The following is a 14,569-nucleotide window of genomic DNA, read 5'->3' as shown; positions in this document are numbered from 1 at the left end:
ATTGCTCTTGTGTTTTGTATTATGTTTGTTGTTAAATAAGGATTGCGATTTATGCACTTGTGAACCATCTCTTTCTTCATGAAGAACTCGGTCAGAGTTTGAAGAAAAACACAATACACACTACGTAACTCAATATTCTCAGAATTTTCAGTTAACGGGCCCTAACTGACTACTCCGAGTGAATTAATGCGCCAGAAAATAGTGTAGCACCAAAAAGAGTTTTATCAAGCTTTATTCGTCGAAAGCATTCAGGGGGCTGTACTCCTTTAGCCCCTTAAATTCACCATTAAGGTGATATCTTGAGGTTACAACCTACCTTATGTGGATATATATGACTACCATTTCAACTAAGTAACGAACGTAGTTTCGTTTGAGTTTACTTATTAATTATAATAATTTTTTACGAGTTACAGCTTCTATTTTTTAAACAGGTACGATGTTTCAGTCGCTAATGCTATCTTTCTCAAATACATAGGTTATAACGATAAGTGAGGTTTTGTATCACCAGTGATCGAAACGTTGTACCTGTTAAAAAACATTATTATTGACTGTAAAAGTTGTAACTTGTAAACAAATAAGTAACCTGAGATTTAGTCATTCTTGAACATCTTTATTTTTTTTTTCAAAGGAGGTCGAAACATTGTTACTTGTTTTGTGTTTATAAATAAAAGTTGTTCATACCCATATCAGCCGTCTCTCCTACATACATATATATTTACTTCAAGTGGATTCCTCGTAATCATAAATCATCTTAAGTAATTAGGTCAGCCATAAGTCTTGAGGAAGTATGACCAGCCTGATCAATCAAAAACTCCAGTAAAAGGGGCTGTCTATTCGCTTAGAGGCACAGTACAAGTACTGTTGCTATGTGTTATATCCAGTCTATTTATTTTTTGAACAGATTCAGTTTATTGAGGCGGAACTTGTACTACTTTGCAACATATCTTGCCAAACCCCTCATTATATATAGCGTTCCTACCTAATTTACACTAAGGAAATAGTTTCAATCGAATTTACCACACTACACTAATGACTTTACAGTTTTACTCCACCATAGACAATTTTTTTTGTAGGATTTCACAGAAAGATACACGAGAGTACATTATGATTTACAGGAATTTTGTTATATTGTTGTGCAGAAGTATGTAAAACTGTTATCTTGTACATTTGTTTCCTTACAACTTGTAAAATATATTATTTACTATGTGCTAAAAGTTCGACCAATAGGTGTCACTGTGAAGTGTTGGTAACATTTTTGATTAATTTAGTAGAGACGGCTGGTATGCTAATGAATATTACAAAACTGTGTTTAAAATACAAAACAAGTGGGTTCCTCGTCATCATGAGTTAGTTAATCTATTAACTTTATTAAGTCTGAAGATAATTCTGGCCAAATAAAAAAATATGTTTTTGAAAAGTATTTGACAATATAATTTATAAACAAGCCAGTACTAGTAGCAATACTAATACTAGGAATAGTATTAGAAATTATAGTGAAGTTATTGTGATTCATATTATTAATAAAATTTACACTTACAGAATGTTATAATTCAAACGAATCAATGAGGATCATTACCAGTTTCAATCAGAAAGTAATTAATAACTACATAAGTATAAAGTTGTTCAAATGGCCATATAGTTGTATATAAAAATATTAGTGGTAAAAAATAATTGAAATATTTGATGAAATTAAGTTATAAATTGTTGGATTGTAATGATGTCTTAGCTAAGCTTAAAATATGGTAACTGACAGATATACATAATTGGCTGGAATTTTTTTGTCCCATATTGAGAGATTATTTGAAGAAATATTCAAACTCAAGTTATAACCCTTCCCAAAGATGCTTTTGCCTTTTATGTCTATCAATAACAAGTGATGTTGCTTAGAGAAATTTTTCACCTGATCATCAGCATTCCTTTGATTTATATCTTGTAAATCATATCAATACATTTCTTTTATCTGAGCTAAATCTAAAGCAGTTTGCCACTCAGAGATACAATTCTATGGACTTATGAGTGAAAGTAAAGAAAAATGTATAGCAATATATCAACCATTCTATATCTGCAATATTTGGTGCTTGTAAGGTCTTTTACCCAATACTACCACTGATCAAAATGGCTGGGATGTGATAGACTATATTATGGTATGAACAAGATTAAGTTGTTGAAGTGCAGTTTTATTCAAGTCATTTACCAATCAGAATTATCATATGGAGTAATAATACAATATTATTTATTCATTTCAACACCAATTAATTATAATTTCAATTTTACTCAAATTAACCTCACTCATCATATAGAAGAGTTGGCAAACCAGGAAGCTGGTCTTATGTTTGGTTAAACAAATGTGGCTAAAGATTGTTTTTGAAATTTGTGCAAAACTACATGAGGGCTATCTGCACTAGCCGTCCCTAATTTAGCAGTGTAAGACTAGACGGAAGGCAGCTAGTCATCACCACCCACCGCCAACTCTTGGATTACTCTTTTACCAACGAATAGTGGGATTGACCATTACATTATAATGCCCCCACAGCTGAAAGAGCGAGCATATTTGGTGGGTCGGAGATTCGAACCCGTGACCCTCAGATTGCGAGTCGAGCACCCTAACCACCTACCCTTGTGGCTAAAGAATCAGGTCCAATCAACATATGACAGATACTCCTTTTATGGCTCCAATAACCTTTGAGAAATCTTATTCGGTACCAAATTTATCTAAAAGTCAGACGTACATATTCAACATAACAAAACCATGCCTCCCTAGCTCTGAAAATCTATATTTTATAATTAAGTTCGCTTGTACTATTGCTATTCTTTTTTTACACTTAAGAATTTCTTCTTTAAATCTTCAGGTTACTTTCTTCTTCATAGTGATATACAATACGTTTTCTAACATATTGGTTTCTTATTATGAGACTGGTATTTTTCAATAGAACCCTGCTTCTGGCTGTCATTAGTATATATAACGTCCAGTGTTTTAATAGGGAAAACTTTGTATTACTTATACTGGAATACTAAATGCTGAATTTCTTATTGCTTATTTTACCATTTTTAAGACCAGGTAATCCGAGCTGTTTATTCATAATTTTAGTGGATTTCAATCTCATCTCATACAACGTTGAACTGTTTCCCTTAAAGTAGAACACATGTTGTTGGTTTTTGTTGGCCTGGCTGAATAACACTGACAAATTGGTCACATCTTAGTGAATATATAGTCTTTTGTAACACTTTTGGATAGATTCTGCAAAGGTTTCTACTCATGTTTTTTTATACTCCTGAATTTCACTAGTGACACCTCTCTTTCATGACACAATCTGAACCTACTAGTTTTGTAAGGTGGATTAGTCATTCTAACAAATGTGCAGCACAAGTGATAGCCTGACATTTAAGTAAAAACTAAATAATTCCTATTGTTACTTTGTAATTATCTTTTTCATGAATTGGGATGGTGTAAGTAGTCTTTTAAATCCTTTGTTTGTAGAGAAGGTTGTGGTCATGGTATATTTATGTGCTACCTTTAGTTACTTATGATATAACTGTGGAGAGTAAAGAAGTGTGTTGTTGTAAGTGGTAGAGTTGTATTGACCTGCTTAGCTCTTTATTAAAATATCTTGGTTCCATCTGTCAAAGGTACAGGTGGTTTGACCATCAAAGAGTTGAAACAAACAAATTAACTGTGTAACTGACTCACTATGTCAATTTTTCTTACCAACCTTTCCAAATTTATCTGTACATCTTTTGTACTCAGGCGATCCTGAAATCTGTAATATTATTAACAGTTGTAATAAAACCCTATAACCCCAGCACTTTTGAAAGGTGTACCTTTCTTCTTCAGGGGCAAACTGGGAAGAAGAAAGGTCCACCTTTCAAAAGCACTCGAGTTATAATAGGGTTTTTATCATTTTATACTAAGACTTCTTGAACCAATGTGTTTTTCTGATATCATGAATTTAACAGTTATAAGATTGATAACAGAAATATGCATAACATTAATCTTGTTACATTATGTTTGTGGTTCCTTAGTAGCACTGTGCAAACTATCTTAAATAAATTTGAACTTAGCCTCTATATTGTTTGTTCTAAACAGCATTCTCAAAATTTATAAAATTCATTCTTTAATGCTTGACAGTTCAACAAATTGGTGGTCATGTTTTTTATGGTCTACTTATACCTGATTACTTTCTCAGCTTCAGTCTGCAAAATCTCTGCCATGCTTTTGCAGGGTCTCAATAATATTTGTTTACACTTAGTTTTGTATACAAAGTTCTTCATTTATATTACTGGTTTATTCTTTTAGCATTTTTCATATATTTTGAGACTCATAATTTTAATTACTGACCCACTCTTCTTATTTATGGTTCATTGCATACTCCTTTGGGTAATAAAAGAAAATTACAGGTTTCCATGGTAATAACTACATGTAACCACTAAAATAGGTTGACAGATATTATGCAAGGTGGATAATTGAAAATGGCTATGAAACTCATAAAAATGGTAAAATTAAGAAGATTAAGGGGTTTTAGAATCAAACTTTGACATACCCAAGAACCCTGAAAGCTTTATGGTGGTCAAATGTTGGGAAGTAGAACATTTTTTTTTGTGGATATCCAAACAGACACAAGCCGCTTTATGGTGGTCAAATGTTGGGAAGTAGAACATTTTTTTTGTGGATATCCAAACAGACACAAGCCGCTTTATGGTGGTCAAATGTTGGGAAGTAGAAAATTTTGTTTGTGGATATCCAAACAGACACAAGCCACTTCATAGTATAAGTTATGGGTAATTTAAGTAGGTAAACTAATACATGTTTGTATTAAAAATGCCATTACTGCAGATCATACTAATAATTGTTCTATGGAGGTTTCATCTGTCTAGTATCAGTAATCACATGTTAAAGTCTTTGAGAAATGCTATTTTTGAAATTTCTTAATACATTCTTTATCCACACACAAAAAAGCATTCATAAAATTTTACAATTAAATTTTCACTCGAATGAAATTCCACCACTTATAAGAATCAAATATCCATATTTATACAGCTTATTCCTTATCATAGAATAGACATGTATCAGTATTAATAATGGTAAAACACTGAAAAAGACTTGATCTCACTATAAAGTATTGATAATTTAAATGCTTTTCTGAAACAATGCCAATCAATTTACTCTTAAAAGATACCATTTTATGATTGCTAAACTGCTAATACATTTGGATACAGTTTTAAAATGACTTGTAGTATACTTTAAAAGCCAACATAATGTTACTTATAATGACAAATTAAACTGTGTACATTATTGTGTTATAGTTTTTATTTATCTTCAACAACTACATTTTACAATAATCAAAAATCAATGTCTTATTTAGAACTATTACAAACTATATTTAAGAAGATTTTTACATATAGTTTGAAATTTCAAGTAGTAATCACCTACGAAACAACACATATTCCGTAAGCAATGCGTTTCGAAACTAAAACAAATATTTATAATGATTTTGACATTTTAACTGAAGTATTAATCAGACGTTTTCTTGTTAAATTTCATCCACAAAATATATCAGAAAAACTTTACACACCAGCACTGTTGAAAGTTAGAACACACAGACTACTGAAAACAAAGTAATGGGTATTTCATGGTCATCATTATTCCTCAAGTCTATTTTAAATGAATGCAAGCAAAATACTTGAAATAAGCAAATTGTAATCAAATACAGAAATTAAGTGGAGTTTATTTTATTATTTCCAAATGAGTACCGTATATATATATTTTTTTTTCCTAGACGTATGCATGGGGTATGTAAGAGATGTGATTGTCACAGAAAACACGTGCTGGTTAACATTTTCAGGAATTGAATTACATCATCAAAGAATCTGTTTACTACAAGTAATTATATTATCAAATTAGAATTTGAGACATAAAATTTTACTCAAAGAAAAGAACTGGAATTCCGACTCTGCTGTTACTGTTCTTTTTTTTTTTATGCAAGAACTCCACGTAATAAATATTATTGTGCAAACTACTTGCTTTGGTCAACTACAATTAGTTAATTATAACAGTTCCTACAGTATGTTTTTTATTTGGAATTGTTGAAAGACTACTCAACACAATAAAATAACCTATATCACAGACTTTCTTAATCTGCTTGAATAAATGCTAGATTGAAATGTTTGACACAGTCATTTTAAAATATGATATTACAGTATTAATGCACAATTTCCTTTCAGGTGTCCAAATTCTTTCCAAACTTTTTCCCACAACTTTCCAGGCAAGATTGCAGATTTTTTTCTGGACCCACACATATGACACTGATAATTCAGCTCTTCCTCATATATGGCTATAAAGTACAAAAAGCTTCAAACTACGGCACTACAGAAAAAACTGATCTGCAAACACAGACATTACAACTTAGTGGTGGACAATAAAACAAAATTTTTATTCATAAAATAATATTTGATCTAAGCTACTGTATCATCAAGTATAATGACAGTTATCACCAGATAAAAGAACAACCAAGACTACATTAAAATATACCAATAACTGCCAGAGCTAAGCAACATAGTTTATGTGCACTTACAGGTTCTGAGATAAAGGGCTGGATACAATTATTTCTGACTTTTTGACACATTTTTCAAGTTCCCTGGCATTGAGGTCCATGGCCACCCAGAATTCTAAGTATCTTGAACTCTGGATGTTTCATATATATTTAGCTAAATATATTGTTAGTCTTAAAAAATAGCCATGGAAAGTTAAAATCAGCAAAGAGTAAACCCATTTCGATATTCCAAAATGCAAAAAAAGTTAGTCACATGGAAAATTAAATGAAGCAACAAGACTGCATTGTAAGCCATGAGTTATGAAAAATAAACATTTTATTTTATTCATGTTGGATTCACTAGTTAATAATATTTTACTTAAATTAATCCAAAAAAAGGAAGAGATAATAGTTCCTTATGGTTATCAAGAAAACAATTAAGTTGTACAAATACACTCAAGGAATAGACTTTGTGGAAATCAGGAAATATTTGTCTTTTTATTACAACTAATATTTGTAAAGATTATAATACTGAAGATTGCTGGCATGGTTTTATATTGCTGACTTTATGTTGTTGTTTTTTTTATTTTGGACGAATACAAGTTGAAAATTAGGTTTTAAATACTGTAGAAAAACGACGTGAAGACATACAGCAGTTCAAATTTAAATACATAACTAATGCAAAGAAACTTCAAATTTTATGAGTTGTCCAAATCTAAATGAAGTTACCTCATAAATAAAAAACTATCTAATTATTCATTAATAAACAGAGAATTTATGAACTCTATGTTTAAATTTACATTAACAGTGTTTCAGGAATTCAACATACCTCACATTACTCATAGTAAATTGAGTATTTTAGTCTTATGCTGTCAGTTAATACATACAGATAAACATCACTGTTTGAAAATCTTTTTTTACCCTCCAGTCGTGATTAAGTAAAGTTGTACTATATATAGTGATCTAGACAAAATCAAAGATGAATTCTATACGTTACACATAGCTCTTCGCTGCACCAGAGAAAACCTCATTCTGACGACCCAAAGAAGGTTAGTTTGAACTATTGCCTTTTTCGTTCATATTTTTGACTATTGTAAGATTTTCTTTTTTTAATGATCCTCAAGATACACACAGTTTTACACAAGTAAAATCTTAACCACAACGAAGATCAAATTGTCAGTATTTCACATATAATGTTGTAAATATTTCATTTCAAAAGATTTTATATTACTTACACTTTCTTATTTTTTCATGTATGACAAACAATTTTCTCAACTTGTAATCAAATCTTCAAAACAGATGATGAATATTTATCAATAATCCAAAATATTGAATTTTTGTCAAAAGAGGACAAACAGTAGGTATTAACTGATCAAACACTCTAACTTTAAAACTCAAATCAGCATTTGTATTACACATATGATAATATCAACTTAACATTCTAACGTATCTGTTTGAAAGTAGTTGTGCACAACCATATTTGCTAATTTTCTGAAGTAAAATGACAATGATCTAAATCACCAACTTGTAAGTTGTAAATATATACAAATAAGCCTGGAAGTCCACGTACTATAAAAAAAGCAAACTTCCTGAAACGTGATTAAGTAGCCACAACTTCAATTCCCGATGTTGCTGTAGCTGGCAGTACATGTACTTGTGTTGCTCGATTGTAGTTATAGACCTGTCCCAGTTTAAACGGTTCGAGACGAGCAGCAGAATGACCATTTCCCTCTGATCGTAGCCCACTATCTTTTCCAAAATGTTTCTGGTGGTCTGCAGGAATGTATCTGGATAACCTAACAACAGGTTGTGGTAAAAATCCTCCTATTAATGGCATAACCTCCAAAGTAACGTTATGTTTACCAGTCATATCAACATTCACCACACCAGCTGTTCTACCACAAACTGCCCACTGTGACTGGTCTACCACAATCTCATACATTAGTGACTCATTAGGAGTGACTGATTGGAACTGAATAATACTTAAATGCATGTTACACATGCTCCCAACCCGACAAAATTCCAGTCCTTTAGCTGGTATAACTTGAGCTTTCACCACGTACAAAGTTTTATGGCTATCGAGGCGAAAATCATAAGTGTACTTGCGTACCATCGACTGGTCAGAATGTTTGGGCAAATAATCCACCGAGAAAATAAATTTTATTGGGGACAAGGCACATTCTTCAGGTCTAAGTTCCCAGAGAAAGCCTGCAGTTTGTTCTGTGTTTACAATCAAGGTTCCGTTGGAAAGACTTAGAGGCTTTGGATGTACTTGCTTACTATCTATGGACTTCAGTGAAGAGTTAACTAAAATAAAGGATTCGCTGGTTAAGCCATGAACAATAATTTGCACATACTTTCTTTTTTCACATGTGTGAAGCTTGTTTATGCTCATAAATGGTGGCAGAAAATGAAGTGGAATGGTAACACACTGATCTAAGTACAGCCATTTTAAGTTAATCTGATGCTCAACTGTGTTATTGTCTCTCTGTGGCCCTAAATGAGCCAGAACATGTAAAGTAACCTTTATCGTTTGAAAAGGTTTTATTCCAGCTAAAACAACTTTGATCTCATCAGAGAAATCTTCAACACTAGGGTCTAATGACAATAAAAGCCCTCTGGAGGATTTCAAAATAACTTCTGTCCCAGGAGGAACATGGTTACTGCCACTGTTTACATTGATCTCTAAGTTCTGGGGTACCCCTGCTAATAATTCTCCTCGATTTTGATGTAGGTCCATCTTACAAGGTTCATGTAAGACATGGAATGTAACTTGTGGTATTATATGGTTTTGAATAAACCAAAGCTTTCCCCATTCCACACTTACTTGTTTCAGAGAGTAAACCCCTTCATTATGGATTTGAACATTTAATGTGACTAAATTGTCTCCAGGTTTCAACCTCAAGTTTTGACAGTAAAAAGCTATTTCACATTCATCTTTAGTGATTTTGCTACTGTCCTGATGAAAACTATGATGACTGTCTCGCCTCTGTAAAACCTGAGAAACATTAAAACAGTGTATTCTTGCAGTACCTGTGTTTCCATCGTGATGATGAATAAGGTCGGGAGATGATTCAGGCAGAGGGATTGAGTCTTCGGAGCCACTTGTAGTTCGTACATGGCCCTTTTGCACAGTACTTTCTTCAAGTTTAACCACAGAAACTGAGACACTATTACAAGTAATTTCTTCAGGAAACAAGTTACTTATTTTGACAGAAGCTTGAATTTTTGATCCAGGAATAATAACTTCACTATTCTGAATCTTTACATCAGTTATAAACAACAGCTTGTATGATCTTAAATAAACATCTTTCTCAATCATCTTCTTCAGTGTTATGAGTTCACGAAAATAGTGTTCTTTTTCTTCCTGTACAACTGAAGAACTTGCCGACAGGTAAGCACAAAACTTGATATAGGATCGTGTATTTCCCATTGCTTTATAGCAAGCTGCCAGTTCTGCCTCTGTCTTTGCTTGAAGTTTTTCCCATCCTTCCTGTTGGTATGTTTTCAACATGTCCAATAGAAATGTTACAGCTTTATGTGGCTCTTTCAGTTTTAAGTACAGCTGTGCCAAATCGTATCCTATCAACCTGGCATTTCGTACCTGACCAATGTACTTAAAAGTACTAATAGTGAGTTCTGACATTTCTAGGTAGTTTTTTAAAAATGCTTCCTTCGATGATAAAGATTCACATAGCTTAGCATGAGGGCTATGTGGGGCCTTTTCAGCATGTGGATCATTGCCAATCCTAGATAGCAGACTAACCACTAGATGGAGCTGCTCAGAAGTGGCTTCCATATCAGGCATAAGCCCACAAAGAATCCCAAGTTCGTGCAGTTTCTCTCGAGCATAAGAGCGAAGCCCTGCTGTATACAATGAGCATGCTTCAACCTGAGATGATTCTTTAAATATTTCACATGTCTGCAAGACTTCTAAACAGCTTAAAAAAACCCAGCAAGCAATTGATCCTGGTGGCATAACTATTTCCAATACTTTTAGTTCTTTAACACAATTGTGCAAAAAAGGTAAAGCACGCTGTGCTAATTCCCACGGCTTTAAACGCAGCAACAATAGACTACATTGACGAGAGAAAAGATAATTTCTAAAATCAAGTAGCGAACTTTTACCTTCTCTTAATTTCTCCAAAAGAGCCTGGGATTTTAATAAACACAATCCGGGCCAGGTATCACAAGGTTTACAAAACTGGGTTAACCATTCAGGCATCCCTCCAACATTAGAATTAATAACAAATTGAGAAAATAGGGCATCCAGTTCATCATACTGAACGAGTGCTTCTTCATATAGGCCCAACATCTCAAATACAAAGGCCAGTTCTTCCTGAAGAAAGAAAAATCTGTTAAATGTCCACCCGGGCTCATTACGACGCTCGCGTTGTGTTCTAACATATTCCTCATAGCGTCCAAGATGGTAATTATAAGCCTGAAGTACCAGTATTCTGACTCTGTGCAAAAATGATTGCCAAGACTCTCTAGACCTAGAGTCATTTTTCAATGGATCCAACAAGGAAATACACCTTTCAGAGTTTTTACTTGGAAAATCATTTTTCACTTTATCTAGGACAGTTGTTCGAGGTAATAACTTGGCTTTATTGGCTTTTCTTATATCAGCATGGTCGACAACAACAATCATCCAATCATGAACATTTTTTAATTTTAGGTATGAAAACCAAGCATTAATTTCTTCTCGAGATGTGCTTTTGTAGCTCTCCAAGTTGCTGCACTCAGTCCAATAGGTGTGGAGAAGAGGATGACCTGAGATGTTCCACTCTCCTTCCTGTGGAATGATGTCTTCATTGAATGGCACAAAATCTGCTTCTACTTTTACCATCTTTGGTGATCTTCCATATGACCTTCGCCATTCCACTGTCTCTTCAGATAATCTTTTCTCAAGAGTCGATTGGAGTGAGGCAAAAAGATTAAGATCTCCAGCATATGTGATAACTGGCTTTGATTCCATTTTTAAAAAAAAAAGTATATTGAACAATTTGTTTAAGAAACTTCAGGTTCTGTTAACTCTGTAAGTGCCACATTCTCTTAAATGATGAAAACGTCACTGAATGATCTTTCTATACAGCCTGCTTCTCTAGTTTCTTCAACAGCACAAGCCTAAAAAATATAATAAGCTTACTATATCCAAATGTACACTATTTACTTCTAACTACGAAGTAATAAAAACATAACATAAACATACATATGATGAAAATATAGCCACACCACATGGTTATTAGAAACTAAAATTAGAGCAGGCCCATGTAACCCTAGGATTTGACTGTTACTCTTTATAGTTTTAACCCTTATACTGTGCAATTAATTTTTCATGCTAATTCCCAAAAAATGTCAATTATCCACCAAAAAAATAAATTTATTAATTTAACCCTTTGTATTACTTTTTCAATATTGAAAGAAGTTGTGTTTTCTATAACTGACAGTAATATTCCTTGAAAACTGTATTGCATAGTGAAAAATAATGACTTAAACAAAAAATTGAGGAAAATTGGAAGAAAAGTGTTCTCTAGTAAATGGCATAAATATAGGCAAAACTAAATCAATAAGAGGCTAAAATCATTACAAAATATAAAACAATTTTCTAACGAGGCATATAAACATCCAGGTTTCATGGAATAGAACGCAGATGGCAGCACACATGTAGGTTTGATGATTGTTTCAAGTACGGGAATATTCTCGCACGTTGTAGTAGAGGGAAACTTTTTTGGTAGCCGTGGGATAAATCCAAATTTCACAGTTATTGAATATAAATGTTTATTCAGATATATCGGAACTACACAGCAAAAGTGTTAAAGAATGAATATTCATGACAGTTCTAGCTGCAGTTTTTTTTTGGGGGGGGGGGAAGAGATATAATGAGGCCTTTAGGGGAAGGCAACAATATTTCAGGAATATTTACCCACATTTTAGACTTTCAGGTCATGTCAGTTTTTATACACAATTTACCCAAGATTATCTTGTGTTTATACTTATTCTCAGCAAGAGTGCTAAAATATAAAAGTCAATACAAATCCTAATAAAAAATTACACATACATGTGGTGGTTAGAAACTTAATTACTTTTGAAGTACATACATGTCTATAAATCATATAAACTGTAAAAAATACCTTGTAAAATAAAAATTGACAAGAAGCTGCTTGAAAATATATATATATACTAATCATTCCAGTCTGGAAAAATAAAATAAAAAACACATCTCTTTCATGCTTAAGGTTTTTATGCCCAAATTAACTTATTTAAGAAAAGTTATGCTCTATTACAAGTTACTTTTGGAGGTTCACACTAATATTCTAAACCTCTAATTTATTCAATGATTAAAAATAAAATAGATATGACAGAAAAGGTGAAAACTGTCTCATGTAAGTAAAAAAAAAAAAAGTGTTATACATGTGTAAAATTTTACTTTCGCTAATAGTGAGATAATACCATACTGTAGTATACAGCTAGGTCAGATTTATTTGTTTACAGTTTTTCTTACTAGTTGGGATTAAAGATGATTAATATAAATCTGTGGATGTTTAACTTACAATGTCAAGATGAGATAATTTGTGAAACTTGTAAATTCAAGGAAACAGCTACACTAAGAGTAAGAAGTATGAAAGTATCTGAATAATAAAGACAAGAATTATTTAATTATCATAATGCTCCTGCACTAAGCTTATTTATGCCTACAACCTGTGATGGAGTTAGTGGTAATGTATTACGTATCATAAAAAATAACCCCCAAAGATTTGACAAATTATATATCAATACCAGTCTACATTGATATAATCAAGCAGGATTTCAACTTAGTAACAAAAATTTGAAACATTTTATTTCAATACTATACATGCAAGGAATAACTAATCCCCATATCCTAAAATCTAAGACATTGTTTGAAAGATCTGTATGAGGTTCTTCAAGGAACACATAACCTAGAACATCACATGAATCAAACCACTACTAAGGTATACTCTACTCTTTCTTCAACAGTGTTGTTTAGAATGGTTAATATATATACTTTTATTATTTTAAAGTTTTTTTTTTACTATTATAACAATTATTTTGCATCGTTAGCTTAAGTTTATGGATTTAAAACTAAATTAAACCACTTAAGCTGGTCATACCTTGCGAGACAATTGGTCTTTCTCTGCAAAAAAAGTTAAAAATAGAAATTTTAAATCCACCCTTCATTTTTCAGAAATAACTTTGTAAACTACCACAAGGTGCTGGTCTCCTCTACTAACTATTAGGTCATCAAGAAATTAATGTCGCTTTTTTTTAAATGGAAAAACCCGAACAACTTGTATATCAAAACATTTATTAAGTGAAATAGTCTCTACTCTTATCAATGATGCTTTTCCATCTTACAATCAGGTTGTCAATGCCCTAATTAAAGAAATCACTTGGCTTTGAAGCAAAAAACACGTCAATGTACTCTTTAAAACCTTCCACATTTGCATACATTTTTCCATTAAGATGGTGTTGCAGCGAATGAAAAAGATGGTAATCTGATGGTGCCATATCAGGAGAATATGGTGGGTGGAAGAGAACTTCCCAATCCAACTCCATAATTTTGTGTTGCGTCAAACGTGCATTGTCGTGGAGAAGAACACCACCTTTCCAATTGACGGGTGAAGGGCATTTCTGACAAAAGGCTTGATTTAAACGTTCCAGTTCGGGAGTATATTTCTCTGCATTGACAGTTAACTGTGGACTGAGGAGTTCGAAATGAATATTCCCTTTGATGTCCCACCAAAAGCAAAGCATCATTTTATGCAGATGCAATCCAGGTTTTGGGGTCGGAAGTGGTTTTTGTCTAGGACTGAGCCATTGTTTTTGGCACTTAATATTTGCATAGAGGATCCATTTTTCACCAATGGTGACAATTCTTTCCAAAACTGGTTCACGTGCATTATGCACCAGAATAGATGAAGCAACGTTCATACGTTGGAAATGATTATCATCGGAGTTCATGAGATACCTAAACACCTTCTTTATGGAGTTTTCCCATATTCCTAGATGTTTACGTATTG

General features: G+C 32.7%; 1 protein-coding gene across 2 annotated transcripts in view; it reads right to left on the bottom strand.

Annotated features, from left to right (window-relative positions):
- Window positions 1-5,975: 5,975 nt before the first annotated feature.
- The window catches only part of LOC106459834 (trafficking protein particle complex subunit 10-like), a 10,494-nt gene continuing 1,900 nt past the window's right edge, over window positions 5,976-14,569 (bottom strand). Inside the window, exons 2-3 of one of the 2 annotated variants that reach the window (XR_002610635.1) lie at window positions 6,570-11,654; window positions 5,976-6,329 (exon numbers count right to left, since the gene is read on the bottom strand). Coding sequence is in view for 1 of the 2 variants with exons in the window: in XM_022386386.1 (XP_022242094.1) it covers window positions 8,128-11,505 (3,378 nt within the window). In the remaining variant the exon portion in view is untranslated. Of the gene's footprint in view, window positions 11,655-14,569 lie in introns of both variants that reach the window. The other variant, XM_022386386.1, reaches the window with a different exon arrangement.

Source organism: Limulus polyphemus, unplaced genomic scaffold (genome assembly GCF_000517525.1).
Source record: "Limulus polyphemus unplaced genomic scaffold, Limulus_polyphemus-2.1.2 Scaffold667, whole genome shotgun sequence".
Lineage (NCBI taxonomy): Eukaryota > Metazoa > Arthropoda > Merostomata > Xiphosura > Limulidae > Limulus > Limulus polyphemus.
This window is presented reverse-complemented; position numbering and strand designations above follow the sequence as displayed.